The sequence below is a fragment of the Phoenix dactylifera genome, chromosome 5 (assembly GCF_051530095.1).
Source record: "Phoenix dactylifera cultivar Ajwa chromosome 5, Ajwa_hap1_PhDact_Kaust_v1.1, whole genome shotgun sequence".
NCBI classification, from domain to species: Eukaryota; Viridiplantae; Streptophyta; class Magnoliopsida; order Arecales; family Arecaceae; genus Phoenix; species Phoenix dactylifera.
In genome coordinates, this window is record NC_143194.1 from 2,284,544 (window position 1) to 2,308,265 (window position 23,722).

General features: G+C 38.9%; 3 protein-coding genes and 1 non-coding gene across 6 annotated transcripts; 2 read left to right on the forward strand and 2 right to left on the reverse strand.

The window, feature by feature from the left end:
- The first annotated feature begins 143 nt into the window (after positions 1-143).
- On the forward strand, positions 144-8,127 carry LOC103712597 (KH domain-containing protein At4g18375-like). 2 transcript variants are annotated; one of them, XM_088721330.1, is made up of 9 exons: positions 184-289; positions 2,078-2,676; positions 3,854-4,351; positions 4,438-4,677; positions 4,764-5,045; positions 5,153-5,208; positions 5,548-5,638; positions 6,664-6,825; positions 7,782-8,127. In XM_088721330.1, exons 2-8 carry the CDS (start codon positions 2,101-2,103, stop codon positions 6,793-6,795), a joined length of 1,875 nt encoding a protein of 624 aa, XP_088577456.1. In that variant the 5' UTR covers positions 184-289; positions 2,078-2,100; the 3' UTR covers positions 6,796-6,825; positions 7,782-8,127. The 2 variants fall into 2 exon arrangements, with proteins under 2 accessions (XP_008797386.3, XP_088577456.1); XM_008799164.5 differs by having other exon boundaries at positions 144-289; positions 6,664-8,127.
- Positions 8,128-11,153: 3,026 nt separating this feature from the next.
- On the forward strand, positions 11,154-15,943 carry LOC103712612 (uncharacterized). 2 transcript variants are annotated; one of them, XM_088721331.1, is made up of 6 exons: positions 11,154-14,345; positions 14,426-14,659; positions 14,757-15,005; positions 15,118-15,225; positions 15,322-15,441; positions 15,515-15,943. In XM_088721331.1, exons 3-6 carry the CDS (start codon positions 14,925-14,927, stop codon positions 15,638-15,640), a joined length of 435 nt encoding a protein of 144 aa, XP_088577457.1. In that variant the 5' UTR covers positions 11,154-14,345; positions 14,426-14,659; positions 14,757-14,924; the 3' UTR covers positions 15,641-15,943. The 2 variants fall into 2 exon arrangements, with proteins under 2 accessions (XP_088577457.1, XP_088577458.1); XM_088721332.1 differs by having other exon boundaries at positions 14,212-14,345; positions 15,502-15,720.
- Positions 15,944-16,104: 161 nt separating this feature from the next.
- Positions 16,105-16,177, reverse strand: TRNAA-CGC (transfer RNA alanine (anticodon CGC)). Its single transcript has one exon. It is a non-coding gene; the product is annotated as a tRNA-Ala (tRNA).
- A 1,681-nt stretch (positions 16,178-17,858) lies between these two features.
- LOC103712599 (uncharacterized) lies at positions 17,859-19,456 on the reverse strand. The gene is made up of 3 exons (XM_039129461.3): positions 19,076-19,456; positions 18,869-18,971; positions 17,859-17,999 (listed from the first exon to the last, which is right to left on the reverse strand). The coding sequence occupies exons 1-3, from the start codon at positions 19,365-19,367 to the stop codon at positions 17,972-17,974; spliced, it is 423 nt and encodes a 140-aa protein (XP_038985389.1). The 5' UTR covers positions 19,368-19,456; the 3' UTR covers positions 17,859-17,971.
- Between the last annotated feature and the right edge of the window lie 4,266 nt (positions 19,457-23,722).

Sequence of the window (23,722 nt, forward strand, 5' to 3'; positions counted from 1 at the left end):
AGCGCCTTTTTTATAGTTACCGTACCGGTTCGGACCGCTGGGAATAGGACCTCGGACCGGATCGTGACGGTTTCTGGCTCATCAGATAAGCCGTAAGTGTAGGCGTGAAAGGCCCGACCGGGCGACTGCCAATACCCGGTCACAGAGGGCTTCTACCGACCGAGCCGGTGGCGGTCCCCGGCATCTAAAAACCCAACCGAAAGCGCTCTTCTTGAGAGCGAAAGCAGTCGTGGCGCGCTCCTCTCTTCGGCGTCGCCTAGGGTTAGGGTTTTTCTTCGCCCAGGATACGGTACTCTCTCTCTCTCTCTCTCTCTCTCTCTCTCTCTCTCTCTGTGGACGAAGCCTTTCTTTGTTCTAGGGTTTTTGAGTTCTTTCGTTGTGCCGCCCCCTTCTGCGGGACTTATCCGGAGCTAGGGTTTTGGTAGGATTAGCCTCTCAAGTCAGAGATCATGAGAGAAATCATGGGAACGAATATTGTTCTTTTGTAATCTCCTCGGTGTCTGAATTATGTATCCCCTTCTTGATTTTTCCATTATTTGCTTGATTCTTTTGATCAAATATGTGATATATTGTTCGTAGCAAATCAATCGCCGTCATCTGTTGTGCCAATGCGAAGACTTATTTTGTTTTCTGGGTCATTTGTTTAGTTAGATAGGCATTGTTAGGTTTTATCTTGTTTGTGTTTCGTATTTTCATTGATTGGTACGCAACAGTTGGTTACTCTCTTGTTCGCTTCGGAGAAGATCTATTATTGCGTATGCAACTGTTTGTACCTTTGATTCTCTTCTCTTCAATTCTCTGATGTGTTTAGGAATTTTTGGTTGATTATTGCTGTGAGCTTCTGTTACATATTTATTGATTCTTCTCTCCATTGTTCTAACCCTAGCTTGAATGTAGTTTTTAGTTATTTTATTATTTTCTTCATCCATCTGAGAAAAAATGGAAAAATTCTCTAGTGTTGTAGCAAATGAGTAAATAGAATTCGGCATGTGCGATGCACATGATTGTTCAAAAGAATGTGTATGGTTAAATATGGCCAGAACAACACACAAAGGTTTCTGTAGAGATGAAAAGTCTTGGAGGAGAGGGCCACTGTATGAGCATAAAATTATGCATAGCATATTGAAAAAAAGAAACCCAAAAATAAAATAATCAACACACTTGCATTCCCAAAAATGAGAGAACGAGAAATTATAATAATTCATAGTAAATTTGATAATATAATCCTTGATTCACTTTGTGTGTATGCACTGAGATTAAAAATTATCTACACCATCATCAGTTTCTCTTGTCCCATTCCAAAGCTGTCAGAAAGGGGGTCATGAAGGAATTTCTGCCATTAACATTGAGATGGTGGGCCCTGTGAAAAGGATTCATGGAAGCCTTCAGTCTGGATTCATTTGGTCATACTGAATCTTTTGCATTATATGCATAAAAGTAAAGAACTAATGCCAACATTGTCAATTAGGCAATTGCATTTCATGTTGAATTGTTTTCGGCCAACCAGTCATTTATCACTTCTCAAACAAACCATAATCTCAAAAACAAACAAAGTCATGCTGGAAGACTTCAATTTGAAATCGCAAGTGTGTTAAAGCACAGAAGTGCAGCGACCATATGTTCTAAATACATTCTTTTATTTTGTTTTTTGTTTTCAAATTTTATCTTGCCATCTTCCATGTCCATCAAGCAGGTAGCATGCCTTGAGTTCTGATTGGTGTGCATAGAATGAGTTCCCTGCTAAGTCTGTAAAAATTACTGTAGGCAGCTATATCTAAATTTACTGCAGGTTATAATCTGTCTTTCGAGGACAAGATTATCCTGATATCTTTCTTTGATCTTCCTCTAGAACCTTTTTTCCGATTTAATGTGGAACTTTTTGTTGCGGACAATTGTGTTAATAGTGTTTATGCTCAGTTTCGATGTACTGGGTTATATGGTGTTATTTAGCTCTTTGTGGAAGGCATCCCTATGCATATCAAATACATCAATGAAGCATTCTCATGGTGTTTGTATTGCATTTTCAGTATATATATCTTAATTGTTCTCCAATGTGATAATGTTTTTTCATCTGCAGCGGGTTTATATCTTTAACTGATCATGGTGGAGACTGGAAAACGTTCACGCCAGCAGAGGGATGACAACAATGATTGGAAACAACAGAACAAGAGACCAGGTAACAAGGAGAGATCTGGTGATGGCGAATTGGTTGTCTATCGCATACTTTGCCCTGATGGTGTTATGGGGAGTGTTATTGGTAAGAGTGGTAAAGTGATAAATTCCATAAGACAAGAGACACATGCTAAAATCAAGGTTGTTGATCCTTTTCCTGGTGCGGACAAGAGGGTTATCACCATATACTGCTATGTTAAAGACAAGGATTCTATGGATGTTGATGAGGACAGCATGGAACCTCTTTGCCCTGCTCAAGATGCTCTGCTTAAGGTGCATGATGCAATTGTCAATGCCCTAGCTAATGGTAGTGAGTCTGATAAGAGGAACAAGGAGGAGGCCTACATACTTGTTCCAGCTAGCCAAGCTGCAAATATAATTGGCAAATCTGGGGCCACCATAAAGAGATTGAGATCAAAGACCAATGCAAACATAAAAGTAAACCCAAAGGATGCCAACGATGCTACTCATTCCTGTGCAATGAGCTATGACAACTTTCTTCAGGTAAATTCTCCTACTGCTTTATGAGTTTCAAATAGTAAATCTTAAATTAGAATTGTAGGAGCTAGTATAAATTGAATTAGTGGTTAGATCTATGTCGACTTCTTATGTGTTCTGTGCTTTTCTTGTTGTATAATGATGAATCTGAAGTTACATATCAATGGAATTGTGAGTCTCAGATATTTTTGTCAAAATTAATATTTTTGGTTCTATAATTAGGATTTGTCAGTAATCTTCCTACTTATGCTACTTTATATTTTTTGGTAACAATTCTGAGCCGTAAATGTTTGTACTTGCATTTCCTTTTACTTTACACTTAATTTTTAACTTGTAGTATTAGGATTTGTCAGCAATCTTTCATCGTAGTATGGTTCCATGGTCTACCTGTTCTCATTCCCTGCAATATATAATGGGAATTCCCTGGCTGGGAGCAAGCCAACTCCCTTTGAGTAGTCCTCAGTTGATTTTGCGTGGTGTTAGAAGCTATGGCGTGAATTGATAAATGCTCTTCTTATTTTCATATATTTAACCTTGCTTTATTTTAAAGTGTTTAGAGATAGATACAGGAAAGCCTCTATTTTAAAAAAGTGTCTATTTTTTGTATCCCCGTTATGGAAATTTACAGTGTTACTTTTTTATCACTATGATTTACCATTTAAAAGCCGTGTTACTCATTGGGACCCATTCTTCAGAAAGTGCTTTACAATTTCTTGTTGGTCGTTTAAGTTTTATCAGTTAATCAAGGTCTTCTTTTCTAACTATCTGTGTCTGATTCAATGTTTGTGGCTAATGCATATCTTGTAGGCTGTCCTCTTGTTTCTTCCTTGGATCATCAAAGGATCATCTCTGAATATGATATCCTTTTGTAAAGTGACAGCCTACAGCCAAACCAGAATTACAGCTCATCAAAAACAGCTGACCAGTTCTCACTTTTTAGCTGACTAGTTTAAGTGAGGAAGTGATTTTTCCTTCCCATCTGCTTTTAAAAACTTTAGGTGCTTATTGGGGTTTCTATGATTTGATTAAGGCGTCGAATTACCAAATTTAATTTGAATATGGAAGTTTAGATATTTGCCTTATTTGGAAAAAAAAATTTGTGATTCATCTCTATGTTTGTATTCCATTTTGTTAGTTACTTTACTTCCAGTTGTATTAATTTTCCTTAAATATTCTTGTGCAGATAACTGGTGATGCTGAAGCCGTGAGGAAAGCATTATTTGCAGTTTCTGCTATTATGTACAAGTTTTCGCCAAAAGAAGAGATCTCCCTTGATACTTCTGTTCCAGAGCTTCCACCAATTATTATTCCTTCAGATGTCCCTATCTATCCAGCTGGCAGCTTTTTTCCTGCTGCAGATGCTCTTGTTCCTCCATCTCGATCTGTGCCACCAGTCATAGGTGCCACACCACCTGTACCAGAACTTCGTGGATATACTGATACGGCTAATGCATGGCCAGTTTATCAATCTGCCCTTCCTGTTATTTCTGGATATGGTGGTCCATCACGTTCAGAGGATTTAGTAGTACGAGTGTTATGTCCATCAGACAAGATTGGACGTGTTATTGGTAAGGGAGGGAGTACCATTAAGAGTATAAGGCAAAACAGTGGTGCACGTATTGATGTTGATGATACAAAGGACGAGTCTGCAGAATGTCTTATTACTGTCACATCTACAGAGGTTAGACTTACTCATTACTTTCTGCAGTTTTTTTCCCAATTATCAATTTTTGACTAATGGGTGTGATGCATGATCTGCATGTGCAGTCTGTTGACGATATCAAATCTGCTGCAGTTGAAGCTGTTTTGCTGCTTCAAGGAAAGATTAATGGTGAGGATGATGAGAAAGTGAATATCCGTCTTCTTGTTCCATCAAAGGTGATTGGCTGCCTCATTGGCAAGAGTGGCTCGATTATAAATGACATGCGCAAGAAGACTAAGGCTGAAATTCGGATCTCAAAAGGTGAAAAGCTTAAGCGTGTTGCTTTCAATGATGAGCTTGTAGAGGTTTGCCCATATCCTTGAATACTGATCTCCTTCTGCTGTCCTCAAGTTTTAACTGTATATTCTTTTCAATTTTGATCGGCATCCAGGTAACTGGAGAGGTAGGTAATTTGCGTGATGCACTAGTTCAGATTATTTTGAGGCTTAGGGAAGATGCTTTGAGAGATAGGGATGGAAGTCAGAATACTCACAAGGATGGCAATCTGAACGCTCCTCCAGTTGATCCTCTTTATACTAGTAGTCTGTCCGTCCCTCCAGTATTGCCTAGCATTCCATCTGTTGCACCTTTGAGCTATGACCAGAGAATAGAAACTGAAAGGGGTTTGGGAGTGCTTTCTGGCAGCGGTTTGTATGGATACAGTTCTTTGCAGGTATATATCTCTACTTCAGGATATCTGCTCTGACTTGTTTGTTTTCAGCATGACTGGCAAATTCATAGAAGCTTTTGATTAACATTATTGTTATGCTCTCTGTCAAGGCTGGAGAGAATGGCTATGGTTCCCTTTCATCGTATTCATCAAAGGCATATGGAGGGTATGTTTTTTTTCTATGCACTTTATATAAGCTTAGTCTGCTTGGACCTTGATGCTGAGGTCCAATCGGAATAGTTGTTCAAACCGCTTCTTTTCTTAGGTTTCCTCATGCCTTCTAAGAAGCATTTCTACCATGTATTTTCACAAGGATGTCATTTATAATACATTTTGTCTCACCATTCTATTCATGAAACATTGTCTTTGTTTTAATAAGCTTTTTTTTTTAATTCGTTGTAATAGGCCCTTTTTTAATTGTGATTGGATATCTCATTTGTTAGAATTCAGTCACTCTAGGTGGTCTAACTGTTTTTTGGTTTCATGTTGCTCTAACTTTAAGCAGATTGCCTCCATATATTGAGATGGTGATTCCTGCAAATGCTTTAGCTAAAGTTATGGGAAAAGGTGGTACAAACATGGAAAATATAAGAAAGGTGTGTCTTTATGTGGTGAATCTATCCTCATAATATTATTGCTTTTTTTTAATGCTCTAGATTTTACATGTACTTTTGTAGATTGGAATTATGCTATTGCATTTTATAGCATGCTCTAAATACATCCAGTTTTAATTATGTGGAATTCAGAAAATCATTGAAAAGTTCTAGTTGGCTGGAATTCAGGCATGATTTAGTATTTGGTGGTGGTTTTTTTCTTGTGCACACATTTTCTTATTTTTATATAATTTTGATCTTCAAAATCTGGATTCCTGTTTTCCATATATATGGAGACACCCAAATCTAGTGCACCATACTGAAAGCAATAGATTTGTTTCCTTTTGGATGATTTAGCGTCTTGCCATCTAGAAGGGGAAACCCAAAAAATTCCTTTAACTGACCTGTTATTCATAGATCTAACTTCTGCAATGATTCTACTTAAAGGGTCTTGTCAAGTATCTCCTGTCAAAAAGAGAATGCAAAATCTATCTTCTCAATTTTGAAGTGGCCATGACTCTAGCATAACCGATCTAATTTCACTTTTAGTTATTTCTCTAGACCCAAAGATTATTATATGCTTTGAAGATATAATATACCCATATGACATTCTGAACAATGTATAATGAGATTTCCACCAGACAGTTGAGCAGTTCATAAATCAATCCTAAAAACTGAGATTGACGAATTTCAATGCCCTGGAAAATTTGAATTGGGCCCACCAACAAGCCTTGTATTTGCAAATGTAAAGAGTTCCAACTTACAGTCAGAAGATCGCTAAAACCTCTCCAGGATAATTTGCACATGGGTATTATTGATGGACATGTAATGGACATACCAACAAATTTGAAGAAAGAATATTGGATACAGATTCAACCACAGGTTGGACGCCATTTACTTTAGCATTATCTGCTAAAACCCGGCCCTAGCACCCTACCGTTTTTCCTGTTCGTCATCTAGGTAGCCTCCTAATTAGATATTATTTGGTTTAATTTAACTAGTTTCTTTTCTGTTTGATGCTGTTGCAGATATCTGGAGCTCATATAGAAATTGTTGAGTCAAAATCATCTCGTTTTGAGCGTATTGCTCAGATATCAGGAACCCCTGAACAGAAGCATGCTGCAGAGAACCTAATCCAGGCATTCATAATGTCCACTTAAGATGATGGATGTGCTTTGAAGCTCCAGTAGGTGATCTTTTGTTCCATTATCGCGGTGCACTTCCTTCTGGTTTTCCATAGTTCCCTTAGGTTTTTATTCTAGAGAGGAAGGGCATATCTGCTAAAATCCTAGTGGTGTCTTCTGCCTCCTCAGTCATTCATGTTCCTGAAGAATCTGCTGCTGCCTTGTCATTGAGGAAGATATTCTCTATATCAGTGAATCTGTCTTATCTGATTACCCTAGATATCTTAGGTCCTTATTTTCCTCTTTGACGTTGTTTTCTTGTGCATCTTTGCCTAGCTTGGATGCCATATATCCTGGTTTTAGCAACTCTTTATCAACTGACTCGCTGCTTGATATATTGATGTTTCATTATCCTGTCTTTTGCCCGTTGCTTCCTCAGCTATATGGATAGGATCTATCCATAAACAGGGTGGTGTGATCAAGTTTGACATGTGCTGTTGTTTCACTGCTGAAGTGAATTTTTATGGCCATTATTGAAGCTAAAAATTATGTATTGAAATGGAACCATAAAACCCCAGAACTCCCCCTTTCCTCGTGCTTGTGTAGATTTGAAGCTTGATTTTGTTATCAAAATCAGATCCGAGTCAAAGACTGCATGTTGTGTAGTGTGCTTGTACATTGCTTCTTCCTTCAGATATTTTTGATTTCAACTCTGTTTGCTCGTAATTTTCCTGGACATTCAATTTCCTGCTTCTTTTGTGTTTATGCTTCCCTTGTATTTTTCATTGCATTAATCTTGGGTCAATTTTTTAGCCAGTAGGTGGCCCTTCAACTCACTTTTTTTAAACATCTCTGTCTTTAAGCCATCTATTTTTGGATTTCGGGTCCCCCAAAACAAGTAATTTTGTAGGAAAAGTGTACATTCTTGTTCTCTACTCCACAAAATCTGCCAACTTCTGACCCAGTAAGAGACTGATGTTGTAGATATCCATCATGAGTAATATTCTTCTGTGACTTTATAGGGACACCTTTCTTTCCTGCATGCTGCAGAGAAGGTTAGCTGTAGGTTTCAGTTAACAGGTGGTGCATTCAGCAGGTGGAAGTTTTGTCTGTTAACTCTGCAAAATATCGGTGTTGCCAGCACTGACCATGTAAATTATGTATGTATATGCTGATAAGCTTTTAGAAGTGGTGATTAGGGGCATGTGTGGGTTGCTCTTCTAATTTTTCAGCCCACCAGAGTTGAAGTAGTTTCTTTTGCATTTTGACAGTACTGAAGTGTTGGTGGTATTGATCTTAAAATTATTTTATTAGGTATGTTTCGTCAGTCATTCACTGGGAAAGAAAATAGTCTTGAGTGTTGATTTCTTCTGCATTGTATCCTTGATTAATATATGGATTATGGCATGTAAATGTAGTGGAAAGTTTTATTAATAGCCTGCAGCATCACATCTATGTGAATGTTGCTTGGATGATTCTCCCGTTTAGGTTGATTTGAGTCGCTGGGAAGTTCGGTAAAACCTGTGCTTGGTCTATTAGTTCTTGTTAGTGCCAAGTGCCGGCGGTAGCAACTCACCGGCTGGTGGTATTATGGGCTCGTTTGGTTCGCGGGAAGCATTTTCCTTCCTAGGAATATGATTCCTGGGAAACAAATTCCTAGGAAGAGGATGCCTAGGAAAGTACTTTTGGCATGTTTGGTTGACCATGGGAAAGTGACAAATTTCCAAGGTGCTTATGTTTGGTTGGCCATCTACTTTCCTAGGAAAGTTATATATAATTCCTATTATGCCCTTAATAAAAATTAGGTTTTTAATGCCTCTTTAATGCTTCTTTAATGCTGAAAGGACTTTTTGGGAGAAAGTAAAAATGGAGTGATTCCCGCCTCATGGGAAAGTAACTTTCCCATGTTTCTCATGGGAAAGACTTTCCCATGAAATGTGGGAATCACATTTCCATGGGAATATAACTTTCCCTTCTCTCTCCTTTGAAAACTCCAACCAAACAAGAGGCATCTCATTACTTTCCCGTTGACCACACTTTCCCTCCTTCTTTTCCCGCGAACCAAACGAGCCCTATAGGTAGCGGAGCCATGTGAGTCACCTGGTATCGCACCCGATAGAATTCCTGAAGCAACATTTGGGATTTGTGGGTTCGTAGCCTTCTAGAGCAAAGATGGGGGGAACAAATGCGTGGACTGATGCACGGGAACCTAGGAAGGTGTTTTGACTTTTGTCTTCTGTTAAGTATATGAGAATGTGTGCTATGTGCTTAAAATTTATATGTGATAGATATCTTGAACATTGCTACCTTCCATCAAGTTTTCCATTATTATGTGGGCGTCTCGTACGCTATATTGAGTGCTTCTATCTGCCCAAAAAAACATTGGAAAAGTCACTAGTTGAATTCACTAGGGAAGGATTTAAATTGCCAGAGTTTGAGGTTGGTTCTATTATCTATTTTAAGAGCAAAGGTTCTATTTGCCCATGGTGGTTTTGACGATGAGATGGGTTGATGCTGGTCCTAAAAAATTGGGTGGCCTGTTGGTCCATCCGAGCATGGATCATTTGGGCGGGCCTAGGTTTAACTTTTTAAGTCCACTTGAGCCCAATATTTATATATTATATTATATAAAATATATTATAAAATATATTTTTATTTTTTTTTAATTTTGTGATGGTTTCTCTCCCACCTCTTCGATATGGTTTCGATACGATGTTTAGGGCTAAGATCAGAATCAAGAAAGGAGATTTGCTTGCTGGTCTTTTCACCAGTGAATGTTGGCATGCAGTACTTCCTGAACCTCCATGTTTAAGTTTTGCCGAAAAAGATTGCAAATGATTTACCATCGATGCCACTCATATGGATATGAATCAATACTTCTAGCTGGATAGCTTTCTTTTGTAAGCTTTTTTTCCTTTGACATCACCTCCTCCTCCCCTACAATCCAGCTGCCCTTTGTCCCACCTCCTCCACACCCAACCGGCCGGCTCGACTGTTCTCCGTCCCACCTCTCCCTCCCCTCCTCCACACCCATCTGGCCAGCTCGATTGTTCCCTGCCCCACCTCCCCTTCCACACTCATTCAGCCGACCCGATCGTCCTTCGTCCCGCCTCCTCCTCCCCTTCCCCTCCTCCTGCTTTCCACCTGTCTGACCGGCCCGACGGACTCTCGTCCCCTCCTCCTCTCTCTCCAAAGGAAGAAAGCAGCGAGCGAGACGACATTAAGAGGAAGAAAGAGATTTGAGATAGGGGAATAGCGCAATCATAAGTAGATTCTTTTTGGAGGAGATCCCTTTCCTTACTTTGTTCGTGTGACCATTGCTGCAGCTGTTCCAGTACGCAAATAAGGTGGTTTGGGGGAGAAAGCAACTCTACTAATAGCACTAACTTGACTTCTCCTCTTGAAAATCTGTCCAAGCTGAGCCACTTCAAGATACAAGGAAAAATCAGACTTCCGCTTAAGTCCCAGTTTGAGGCGATAGACTTCCGCTTAAAGTAGTGACATCAAAAACGAATATCCCCTTCCGTTTTTCCTTTCCTTCCTTTGATGAATGAGAGTGACTCGCTCTGTGTTAGCCCGAATAGAGTTGACTCCCGCATGGAAGAGGAAGGAAATAAAAAACGGAATATTTGATTCAAAGTCTTTATATCCCAAAGGCCTTTGAAACTTTCAATGCATACTAAAAATAGGATATACTCTAGCTGGGACGAAAGAACCCATTTCTGTACTAAGGGTAGGTTGATAACCCACTGCGGAAGGCATTCTCACTAATAAGGCGGATACTTCTGATCCTGCTTGGATGAAATAAAAAATATTGTCGATGAATAGAAGCTAGTCTGGCCACCTCCCATCGCACCTCCCCCTCCTCTCCTCCCCTCCACCTTCTCTCCACTAGTCTGGCCGCCCCTGTTCGACATCTCTCTCATCCTTCTCCTCCTCGTCCCCATAGTTTCCTCCTCCTTGAGTATTCTCTCTTTTTAATTTTAAGAAAGAGATTTTTTTGGCAAAGCCCGCAGTTCGGTCCGAAAAAACCGAAACTCGATAAGTAGCAGGCTCGGGCCTAGAAAGTAAATCCGAAGGTTAAGCTGAGTCGGACCTAGGCCTAAAAAAAAATCAAGCGTTATCTTAGGCTGAACCTAATATGGCCCACCTATTGAGCAAGTGTAGTTGACGCCTTGCATTTTTTAGAATTTTTGAAACACAATTTTTGACTGAACACTTTTTTTTAAAAAAAAGGTGGGGCAACTAAATAAGATAGATTTTAAAAATGTGTTTTGAAGACGTCTTAAATACCATCAATATTAGTTCCAAGGCTGAGGTAGGAGATTTTTTTGTGGGTAAAATGTATATATTCTAAATGCATCTTTTAGAATCATAAAACGAGAGGTCATGAAGCTGACAAAAAATAGAGAAGAGAGTCCTGGAGGATTCATCTCATGTGATTTGCAACAAATGATGACCAGTTTGCAACATTATTTGACTCTTTATGGATATGGGTTGCATCGAGATTGTTTAGAATCTTGTAGTTGAAGTTATCTTCCAACTCAGCTTGTATTACAATTTAAAGTTGTAGTAGTTAACTTACATAAAGTCTCAATTTTTATATTTGGAGGAGTTTGCGAAAAGAGAGGCATCCTTGGTAGACATTCCGTTGAACACCGTGCAAATGGACATTAGGTCAGATTATTTGATGCACACAAAGACAAGGTAGAAAAAAGAATATATTTTTTAAAGAGGGAGAGTATTTTACCAAACAAGTCATGGGTATCTGACATATTCATACCTAAGAATTTTTTCACAAAGTGGTGACAAGATATATTACTTGTACAAATCTTCTATTTTCGATCTATGATGTCAACCTATAGGGTTTTATTTTTTTTTTCTAATTTATTCTCTAGTCGAATGCAAGAGATTGCCATTTAATTTACCGGAAGCGGTGGTATCTTGGACAAAGATGTCGGTATTGGATCATTGGTGGTGATGGCCTAGACATGAACCTAGGACTATGGAAGGGAGCGGGTGGCGGTGCAAGCTTGAGTAGGGTAGAAAAAGTGAAGAAGAGCAGTGGAGTAGAGGGCTTGAAGTGACACATGGCAGAGCAGAGGTAGAGGATGTGAGCACTAGTGGAGGAGAAGTGGGAGGGAAGAAAGATAATATTATTGAGTTGCAGCTTGAGAAACTCAACAAAATGTGTGATTTGAGTTGCAGGCATCCAAACAAGCGGGCTACAGTGCACCTGCAACTTGAGCTATATGCAGCCCTACTTTCGGAATTCCAAATAGTCCCTTGGAGAAGATACGATCCTCCAAATATTATAAAGCAGAAGATTGGCATTATTCTCATGAGCTTATCTAGGTAATCACAATATCTGAGTCACCCTCCACAATGTGTTGCTCAAGGTACAATGGTATAAATAAGGCCTTTCAAGGCCCCTTGGAACTCTACCATGGTGCGATATGTATGACCATAAAATTCATTGTAAGTCATATTGCTGTTAAAATTGATCTTGAGGAAGCTAGGAGTTGGAGGCTTCTAAGTGAAAAAGGTGATCACATAGGTGGATAAACGCAAGGACTATTGACAGAGAACCCTAGTTTCTCCAACTATCAAAGACCCCAATTGCATTATTATGAGTGAATTTTTGATACTTGAAGAGCAGTTGTCATAATGATCAAGCATGAGTCATGGTGTGTATTTCCTAATATTCAGTCATTCCTTACCAGACAAATATGATAAACAATATAGCATATAAGAATCACATCATTTTTATCCTTGCTTCTTTCTGCCCTTCCTTAAGGCATTAAAGAAGGTTATCCAAGGGAAAGAAGGGATGGTAACTACATTTGGAATTGGTGCATTCTTCCATGCATTCACCACTCTTAGACATTCAAAGAGGATATGGCGTGGCCCTACACCAGGGCAACAATTGCGATAGAGGAATACATGAAGACCACATTGATGAAGAATACTTCAGTAGGGGAGATGATTTTAAGTTGCTTCTCGAAGGAGCAATGCTATTTTCGGATGAGTACCAACCTTCCACACCTAGACAATATCTTTGGTCAAGGAAGGGATGGCCCAGTAGAGCTTGTATCGTCTGAATGGTTGTGGTGGGCAGGTGAGTTTCGATCACAAGTTGTTGTTATGGTATTATCACTAGCCCATTTTTTGTCTCTCCAATCCTCTTCCTTATCCTGAAGCCACTCTTGTGTTCTCCCATGTCTTCGGTGGACTTCATGGGCAAGGCTTCTGCCACAGTGGCGATGATAATGGGCATTTATTCCTTTTCAAAAAAGCCGTTTGCAAGGACATTTAGATGACGAGGTTATTCAAGGCAAACGGATTGATTGGAGGGCCTTCAATTTGACACCTTCGGGCTTAAACTGTCAATAGAATCCAATTTCAAAACATAAGCACATACCACGACTGGCCGATGGTACAATATTCTCTGGTCCGGATGGTATGCGATTATGTTTGAATTGGATTTTTAGCTTGGCGAGAACATCGAAATTTCAATGAGGAAGTATGTGCAAATGCGGGCATGTGTTTAATCTCCCAAAGATTATATATTTGGAGAATTTTGGATACTTATACAAAACTATCGAACCTAAATTATAAGTTTTGGTTAGCCTTTTTGGTATTGGAGTAAACCCACTCGATAGCCAAGAGAACACTACAACATTAGTCCTTTAAGGATGATCGCAAGCTGATTATGATGTTTGCTATTGGATTTGATTAGATTTGGACCCTTAGCTTGGTAGAATAAAGGCACGTGTTTAGTCCCACATCAGTTGTGTGTTGGAAAGATTATGGATGGGTATGTGAACCAAAATAATAACTTATGGCTAGTCCTTTTTAGGTGAGATACTATGGGTTGTTACGTAGTGATGTACACGAGCTTGTTTTTAACCCCATATTGACATATGCTAGGGAGATCCTTGGTAGTTATATAAGGCTAAAGAACCTAAATAATACCTTTTAACTAGCATTTTTTGACAAGATCCTAGGTTGTTAGGGTCGTTAAAGGGTATTAAAGCGGAATTGAACTATGTGTGTTTAGCTTCATATTGGTTATACTTTAGATTATCTTGGGTACTTATACAAGCCAAACAACCTGTATAGTTCACTTCAACTAGGCTGTTTTGATAAGATCTTGGTTTATTACAAGTAGGCCCTATAAAAACGCTAGCCTTGCAAGTGTTATGGACTCAACCCAAAAACTTAAATTGTTAGGAGGAGGATTGGCCCAGGCTAATAAACCTATGTGGCATCACTTTTATTAGTTAATATGGGACTATGATGCAAGGCCTTCCTTAGTGGATATTTATTTTTCACTTTTTTTTTTTGTTTGTGTGAAACTATAAAAAAATGTTATTATTATATTAATGTTTCTCTCTCATGGGCATTGCGTGTTTCCAATTGATATGGCCTAAATTTGATTTGCTTATCATGAGCTAACACATAGCCCAGCAGCAGATCAATCTAGATAGGACTTCTATTCTCCGATTGATCCGGATAAGAAAAATCAAGAGATAATCTCCAATGGGACAGAAACTCTTCGTCTATGAAAGGCACTCAAGAACCAGGCATGCGCAAGATACAACTTACTCTACATCATATTCTCTTTTCTCGCATGTTATTCCTAATATCCTATCCGATTTTGTAGGTCAGCATCTTTACATGGCAGATCGGCGCGGCGCCCTTCTCGTCTCTAGATCATCAGACCGGATTTTGGGCATCAACACCAATATTAGTAGAAATACAGAAGTGCATGCGAAAGCATTGGAAGTGTGTAGGATCGGCGGCTAGTGCTGTAGATGGCCGGCGGTCAGCCTTCATTTTATCTCATCTCATGCAGTATTACTAGTAAAGAGTGTTCAGGCGGCATAGACCTTGTTTGGTGAGTTATTTGAGTTTTTTTTTTTTTTTTTGCGAGACCAACATTCCCTACAAACATAAGCTGACACGGTGCATTGTATGGACCACCCACTTCACAGGCCTAGCCTGCTAAGCTACTTGGGTTTCATCACCACCAATTTCCGCCTCATTAGTAGAGAAGTCTATATACGAGCAACCTAAACTCCCCACTTCCATGTCACTCAAGTTTGGGTTCGAAGAAGTTCCGTGCTTCATTTCTTCCTCAAGGTGCTCACCTAAAGAAGAGCATGGCTGCATTCATTTCCATCTCTTCTATGGCGATGTCTCTACCAGTAGCTGTAAGGCCAAAACCTAACAAGCTTGCCATGGTAATTATAGTTCGCTATTTCTTGCTGAGTGTCATGTTGCCTTCCTCCAAAATTTGTTATCCTATGTTATCTGTAGTGCTGATTAAGCTATAATACTTTTTGGCTTGAGCAGAGGGTTTGTGGGCTAAGACTTGGACGAAAGATTCAACATGGAGGTGCAAGACTAGAGTCTCCACTCCCAAGATGTTCCAGGAGTACTAGTCCAATCTCATGCTCCATGGTGGAAATTCTCTCTACTTTGTGTCACTCGATCCATTGGATCTTACATGTTCCAAGACTTGATTTTGTTTTGAAGAATGACGCTTGTTCAATGCAGGCTAAATCTGAAGTTCTGCGAATTGTTCAAAGCACCATTGCGAAGCAGCTGTCGATTGATGAGAGCACTGTGACGCCCCAAACAAAGTTTGCTGATTTGGGTGCTGATTCTCTCGACACGGTAAGTGATTTCCAAATTTCTACTTGGACTCTATGCTTTATCTTGGTGCATGATTTGAAGTTAATGGTGTCAGGTGGAGATTATGATGGCATTGGAGGAGAGGTTTCAAGTGTCGATAGGAGAAGGTGGAGCTGAAAACATTGCAACTGTTCAAGATGCCGCCGACCTCATCGGAAAAGTGAAAGCAGAGGGTGCTTAACGACGGCAATGCCGGATATGTCTAATCTGAAAGCATTGATCTTGAAACAAGAAAAATAAGTTTCATAAACAGTAGTTTCATGTCAATTTCTGGTTATTGGTCTTCCTACGTTTTGCTTTGGAATTTTGTTTTTCTAGTCTTCCAGTTTTACAAGGATAAAGAATCCTTGTGGTTTTTTTCACCATTCTTCAATGGGAAATCTTCCCCTTTTTTTTTATGGAATGAATGAGGCAATGATCTCTTTCTACATCAACATGAAAGAAGAAGAAGAAATAAATTTTATAAACTTTAGTTTTATGTCAATTTTCTGGTAGTTGGTCTTGGGAATTTTTTGCTATGATATTTTGTGCATCCAGTCTTCAGGTTTTTTTTAGTACACAAAGGATAAATTTGAGTCATTTGACAAGAGGAGAAAGCCTTCCTTCCTTCCGGTTTATTTTATGAAAACTAATAAAAAAATTTTATGGAGACGCGGGGAATCGAACCCCGTGCCTCTCGCATGCGAAGCGAGCGCTCTACCATATGAGCTACGTCCCCAAGCGCCATTACTTCGCAAAACATTTTATCTTGATGCTTTAACCCTGGTGGACATTCCTTTTGTAATTTATTTTATTCAAAAATTATAAGGATTTGTCGGCAGAAAAGATTCATAAGGATGAAAAGGAATCTCGTGCCGGCAATGGCACAGAGAACACTAAGAAAAAATAATGTTAATTATATGGATATAACAACAGTAGTAGTTTAAGAAATAGAATACTACCAATTGTAGGCTATCCTAATGAATGAAAAATCACTTCATGCATGTGGTGTTGGTAGCACTAGAAAGTGGGAAACTTTCATGAAAAAACATGTTTATTTCCTCATATCAAACCGATCGATGTCTTTTTCGTTTATGTTGTTATATTCTGAGGAGATGAACTATTAGATTCAAATCGCATATCTGAGCAACTAACAGGTCTAGATTAACTTTTAGCCTTGTAGTAGGTCATTGTACATCGATCCCACCACCATTGGTTCATAAGGTTGGGATTTTTGCATACCAAAAAAAAAAAAAAAAAAAAAGATTGGATGCCTGGCAAGTTTTGGTTAAAAAAAACATCTGGTGTGGAATAGTTTACTAGCAAATAGCAACGCCCTTATAATGTTTATCTTTAGTCGAAACTATCTTTAGTTGAAAAAAGATATATAAAGAATGTTGAATCAGTCACAGTTCAGGAGTTAGCAGCAAATGAACAGGATTTAAGCCTCTAGAAACTTGCTTCTACTTTACACCGACTCTTTTAAGTAATCAACCTTATTCTAGAAAAATAATCATTCTATAGCATTCTTCTTGATTGTAGATAATCTTTATAATATGGGCAAGTTGCTGGACATAGTTGGCGCATCCACTTAGAGCTTCAGAGGAACCATGCTCATCCAGATATAATCAAGTCTGCCCATTATCATACAATTTCCATCAACAACTAAAACTTTGTCAACTCTTTTTAGAACCATAACTAGATTTAGGGTATATTTGGTTTGCGATCTGAATCGAAATCAGAATTAGAATGAAAAGCGGCATAGCCATATTCTCCGACGTGTTTGGTCCATCATTGGAATTGGAATTGAAATAGAATTTAAGTACCAGATAAGAATTCAGATTAGATTTACGAAGATTAGAGTATTCTCATTCTTCTTGAAATCAGAATGAGCATAGGACTCCTCCCAACCAAACAACTGAAATAGAAGTCACTCCTTTCCATTTCCATCCAAAGCCTAACTCTCTCCAAGACTCCAACCAAATATGTTCTTAATTTGGGATGTAGAGGATAAGAACATAATACAAACTCGAATAAACTGTTCCCATATAGTTTAACTTCATACGTTTTCCTATGGTTATTGTACTTGCGACTTTTGAATGAAATGTGCTTCTAACTTGGTCTTCATTCAAGGAAAAAAAATCATGCATCTACGTCATTACACCTTTTAACTTTGGCATCAAAGTTCACAGCAGTAATGGTCAGATCGGACATGACAAATGCAAAAAAAATTTGGTTGGATACAGAGCCAAGAGCCATCATTCAATTTACAAAGCAAAACTCCAAACAGGCATTGGAGGGGGGGAAGACCAAGAACACTCCTGCTTTGCAAAACTCGCTTAAACCTACCGAGGTTTTCTCTCCATCACTCCACCCAAGCACTCCTTGTCCCCTAGTGTTTTCCCTACGCTCCCTCGCAATTTTATTACTACTACTATTACTACAAAAATCTGCATTTGTATACAGATTTATAAACAGCACTGTCTCCACCACACTGAAGTGAACTGTAATCCTTCTCCTCTTTAACTCGGTCTCATCTATCCAGAGAACTTATCACCACCCTGCGACGAAATCAAGCAAATTAGGTGCAGATAACAAAATAAAAACAAAAAAGAGTATTTTGCTTTTTTCCTTTAATTTTTTGCCCTTCTCTTTTGTTTTAGCTTTGTCAGAAACAAGAGTCTTCTGGTTGACAAAAAAATAATTACAATCTTAAACCATATTAACCATCAAATCTATGTGCCCCTGGTTTGGATGGATCATGATAGACTCGGATAATTATTACATGCAGTTCCATATAGGTCCTCGCTTTTCAACAAATTAACAATTTCTTTATGCATAAAGCCCCAGGAACTAGGAACCAGGAACCAGGAAAGGAACATGCCAAAGAGATATGCGTGGTTCTCCCGAACTTTTTTGGTAACAAGGAAAATTTTCAAGAGATTTAAAAGAATTTAGTTTTTCATTTGGGTACAGTAGATCCCGCCGGCCACCAAAATTTTATAGAACGCTATATGTTCATCAAGTGAAGAAAGTTGGTAAACATTCAAAGAAATTGATATGTTCACATATTTCTGTCATAATATATCATGATAACCTGGTAAAAGTTCTGAATAAGTTGCTGATTCTGATAGAATAATATGTTCATGGTGAAAAATACTTATTCTCATAAAATTATTATTTAGTTCAACTAATTCCCGAGATAAATATCTAAACAAAAAACCTTTGTGAATCTACATGAATGTTCTTATCAAATTAACAAAGAGAGATGATGTTCTTATCTCATCTTAAACATATCTAATTCATCACCATAAAACTTACAAGTTCTGAACGCGAGGCAAACCAAATAAAACCAGCAAAGCAGGTATGAAAACATATGCAACCATATCCATTTTCTGCGCTAAATTTGAAAGAAGGGAAAAGAACAGACCAGTCGTAAACGGTCGGGTTCCGGGGCTGTGCCGTCTCCATACCCTCCGCCGTTGGCGTCGGCTTCTTCTTCAGCCTCCTCCATTCTCCTCTCGGCCCCGTAGCTACAAACAAAAAATAACAAGCAAAGCCGGGGGGCAAAAAGGGATTTTCAATCTTCTCCTTCCTTCTAGAACGTTCTAGGGGGTTCTAGAAGGGGTGTACTCACGGGTGAGGGGGGAGCTGGGGACGCTAGCTGGCGAGGAGGGGGCGGAGGAACCGGAGTCGAGGGCGCTGCGGGGGGAGGAGGCGCCGGAGGAGGCTGTGCGCAGGATGGTGATGCTCCGGGTGACCTGGAGGCCGCCGGGCGCCGCGGCAGCTTCGGCGACGGCGGCGGCGGCTGCGGAGGCGGAGGAGGAGGAGGAGGGGGAGAAGGAGGAGTACTTGCGGAGCTTGCCGAGGCCGGAGTCCGGCCGGGGACCGGCCATCGTATCGTCCCACAGCTGGTCGAGAAGTCCCATTCTCCCCTCTTCTTCTTATTGTAATCCGTCCAAGGGAAACTCAAGACGGAGCCCCTGGGTCCCCTGTCTTCTAAGCTCCTTCGTATGGGGGAGGGTGGGGTTTTATGGAAGAGAGGAAGGGGATGAGGGAGAGAATTTTGGCGACCTCGCAGGGGGATTCTTTTGGATAAGGTCATTTTTGTCCCTCAATCGGCTTGCCTGAATTGGCTCGGCTCCGGCTTGCTACTACTTGGGCATATGGGCCTTAAGAAAATTCAGAAATACAAAGGAACAAGTTGATGGGCCTGATCTCTAGTTCTCTAGGAAGCTACCCTATCTCTGTGATTTGTGCCATACTTTTGCATAGGATGAGCTTTAGGTGTAAGAGAATGCTTGTTTCATAGTGGCACTCTTTATTATACTTGATTATTCTTGTAACAGTTCTATTTAATCATTCATACATGACGTTAGCTACTAGTCTTTTTCTTAAACTATGAGGGATGTTCGGTGCTCGAGGCCGAACATGTGGAGGCGACAGCTATATTAATACATAAGAATTGCATATAACCCGCTTTCTCCTTTTTAACCTCATTAGAGTGAAAAAATTATCACTGATTGAGGAAAAAAAAGTGACTACGAAAAGAACCTTTTTAGAAAACGATTACAATGTATTTTTTATATAGTAAAAAATAAGCAAAAAAAGATTTAAAGGACTTGAAACTAATTGTTTTCAAGTCTTCTTGCATATCTCTAACTAAGTTTTTTTGTGGTTGTTTTGTATTTGTTTATATAATTTCTTATATGTGTATTTGAGTAAGCAATTTTTTTTTCCAAATGAGACAAAGAAATAAAATATCAGAGGAAGATGCATGTTATATATATTGCATGTTTTTCATGTTTTTTCTTTTTTTAATCTTTGGAGTCAAGTAGAAATGAATAGAACTCCTTTAACTTTTAGTCTTTCAATATTGAAGCCAAAAGCATTAGCAATCGATCGATGGAAACCTTACTAGGATGATTTCAATCATCAAAATAAAAATAATAATTAATCTTGACAGTCTCCGCTCAAATATAATCACAAATCTAATTTTCTTTATATAATCCATTTATTGGGATGTAACGTGATGGAGATTTTTATCTGTACGCATACGTAGAGCAACATATATATAGTGAGAAGGGTTAATAGTAGGTAGATCAAAATGGTGAATAAACATTAAATCTTTATCAACCTGTTTCTTTCACTAAACACCTCACTTCATTAACGACTCTTTGTTAATTGTACACATAAATAATTGGTCAAAGAGAGTTCAATTTAATATAACATCTTTTCCTACTCCCCAGCTAATTATCCATGTTGCATAATCTATTTGCGTTGGGAGAATATAAATGTTACCATCAAAGACAATGATGTCCTGCTATTTTTTCTTAGCTCACTTAATGGATGTAGCTATCTTTTCACGTCACATGATCAACAAGTCAAAACAATCACTAAATGTTACTATTTAATTATTGGAATCCTGCTTTTATTCAGATCCACGTTTGTTTTTTTTTTTGTTTTTTTTTTTGTTGAAATAATAGTATTAATTTCAACTACTTGGTGATGATGTAAATGCAGTGGATTGGGCTTTTCTTAAGTCCAATTGGAGTCTCCGAGCAAACTGAGACGGCTCGAGCCGAGCCATCTTTGACGGAGCCCAAAGATAGAGGAGAAGAGACGCGAAAGGTCTGGGAGCCGTTGACGAAGTAAACCCTTGGTGGGCCCCATGTTTCCAGTTTCCACGTAATGGATAAGATCCGTATCTAACTGGGCCAGCCACATCGCGACACGTGGTGGGGCCCACTTTTCCTACTTAGCTTCAAGATTTAGAATGCCATGCAAATAATTGCCTAAATTTAAGAATTATATTATTAGATACCACGCTGTCCATGCTTGTTATCGCACAAATACAACGCAATACTTTGTGCAAACATTAATTTAGTAAAGAAATTGTGAGGGATTGAATTGGCTATTCTATTTAGCAAGTCCATTAAAATAGAAAAATGGATATGGTTTTTCTTTAGGACACCAAGCAAATTTGAACCTGTCATCTATGTGAAAAAAAAGAAGGGAAAAAACAAGCTATAATTAGAAGCAATTGATAGGATTGACTGGTTTTTTCTGCCACCCTCTTTACCAAAACAATACAACCAGCTCAATTTAGGGCAACATATATTTATCAGCATGGAGGGATAACCAATTAAAATTTACATTTTTAGCATGCAAAGACCAACTAAAATAGAATAAAGGTGAAAAGCTCTGCTTTTGATAGGTAAATATTATCCAATCCAATTGTTAAGGACCATCTGTGGCTGTTTTTGTCATACATCCAATAATAATATATGACCTATTTGAGTTGGGTTACCTTTGTGGAGCACTTGGAAGTTTGTCCCCTCCCTTTGGGTGGATGTGAGAATCTTGTGGGGTTTAGTTGAAACAAAAGCTATGATTAACATCAATCTAAATAAGTAATTGGGTCCCTTTATGTTGTCAATGGCAGTCAGCATCACTCACTAGGAGCTTGTCCCTTGTATTGGCCATGCACATCACTGTATCCTTAGTTGATTAGTTTATTTCTATACCACCTATTCAAGAGAGTGTTGGTTCTCTATTGCTGTCAATCTGTCATTAGCATTGGTGATAAGGTCTAAGAAAGCTGTGGTATGTTTGGAGTCATTCTAAGGTCAGAAATGGTGCCTGTCTTCTGAGAAATAACAGCTGTGGTTAAGATTTTTTTCCTTTTGTTTTTTGTTTTTTTTTTGGCTAGGAGATTTGGCGACAGAAGCAATGCAACCATCCATATACGGATGCTGTGGTCGTAATCTTGCAAGAGGATAGGAAGCATCGGACAGAATGTCAAACAACTTCTAGGTTTGATTGGTGTTTGCCATGTACCCTAGTGCTAGTGTGCTACAAGGAGTACGTTTTTAGGTCTTCTTTTCATCAGTTTCCCTGCAGCCTTGCGTGCGATATGGGAAAGACTTTACGTGTAAGATTGGATGTTTGCTATAATTATTGTCAACAAATACATAATCCTTCCAGAAAAAATGCCCATTAACTTGTAGATATATAGAATACAATACGATATAACTGTTCATCACGACATCATTACAGGTTTGTTTGGCTGAAGAAAGTTCGACTTTTGAATAAAAAACATTTAGTTGAAAAAAGTTCCATTTTCATTTCGATTCTGAAGGAGAATTGGAATACCCTAATTCTCTATGATCCAATTTCTACTCTTCTATAGCATTAAATCTAATTTCGATTCTGATTCCGACCCATTCTAATTTTGATGTTCCGATTTTGATCACGAATCAAATGGACCTGGCATGTGATCCGATCGGTAAACATTCAATCTACTGCTACCACCTCTCGTATTAAGCTATTGCACTTTCTTTGTGTTATTTAAGGACCTATAATCCATGCATGTGTTTGTTCCGTTGTTGGATGCATGGGAGGCACGTACGGGCGTATGGGTTTATAGTGTAGACTGGCATAGTTTCAAACTCAAAATCAAACCAAAGTCCCATCTGTATTAAATTTTTGAAATAGTAGTTGAACTTATTAGTATGTTAGAACTAAACTGAATCATCTCGACCAATATTGGATCAACCGCATCTCGTGAAACTGTCAACAAATTTCTTGTCTCACTTTCTCTATAAACCATTTGAAGCATATTAAACTTTGAGATATGTTTTTTGAGCAGCTTTGTCTCGAATGAGACAACTCAGTTTTACCAAGGAAGGGCAAGGTTCTACTGTCTTTCGTTTCAATATGCAAGCCTATCCATTCAAAGAATTATGCTATAAAAAATTAGTTGATGCAGATAATAAAGGGATCTAAAGCCGATATTTCCAACGAAAATGTGAAATGCTCCTATAGATGAGAAATGCAGCAAAATTCTTTCCCTCGTGTATAATGAAGTGGAAAGATGACAGTATTTGAGAAATAAGTATCGGCTAACTTTATGCCAGCAGCCGCGGTAAGATAGAACATGCAAGCGTTATTCGAAATGATGAGACGTAAAGCGTCTGTAGGTAGCTTTTCAAGTCCACTGTCAAATCTCAGGGCTCAACCTTAGACAGGCGGTGGAAACTATCAAGCTGGAGTACGATAAGGGCAGAGAAAATTTTCAGTGGAGCAGTGAAATGCGTAGAGATCGGAAAGAACAGTAACGGCAAAAGTACTCTGCTAAGCCGATACTGACACTGCGAGACGAAAGCTAGAAAAGCAAATGGGATTAGATACCCCAATTGTCCTAGCCGTAAACGATGGATACTAAGCAATCGATCCGTGCTTTGCTATAGCTAATGTGTTAAGTATCTTTGGGACCAAGAAT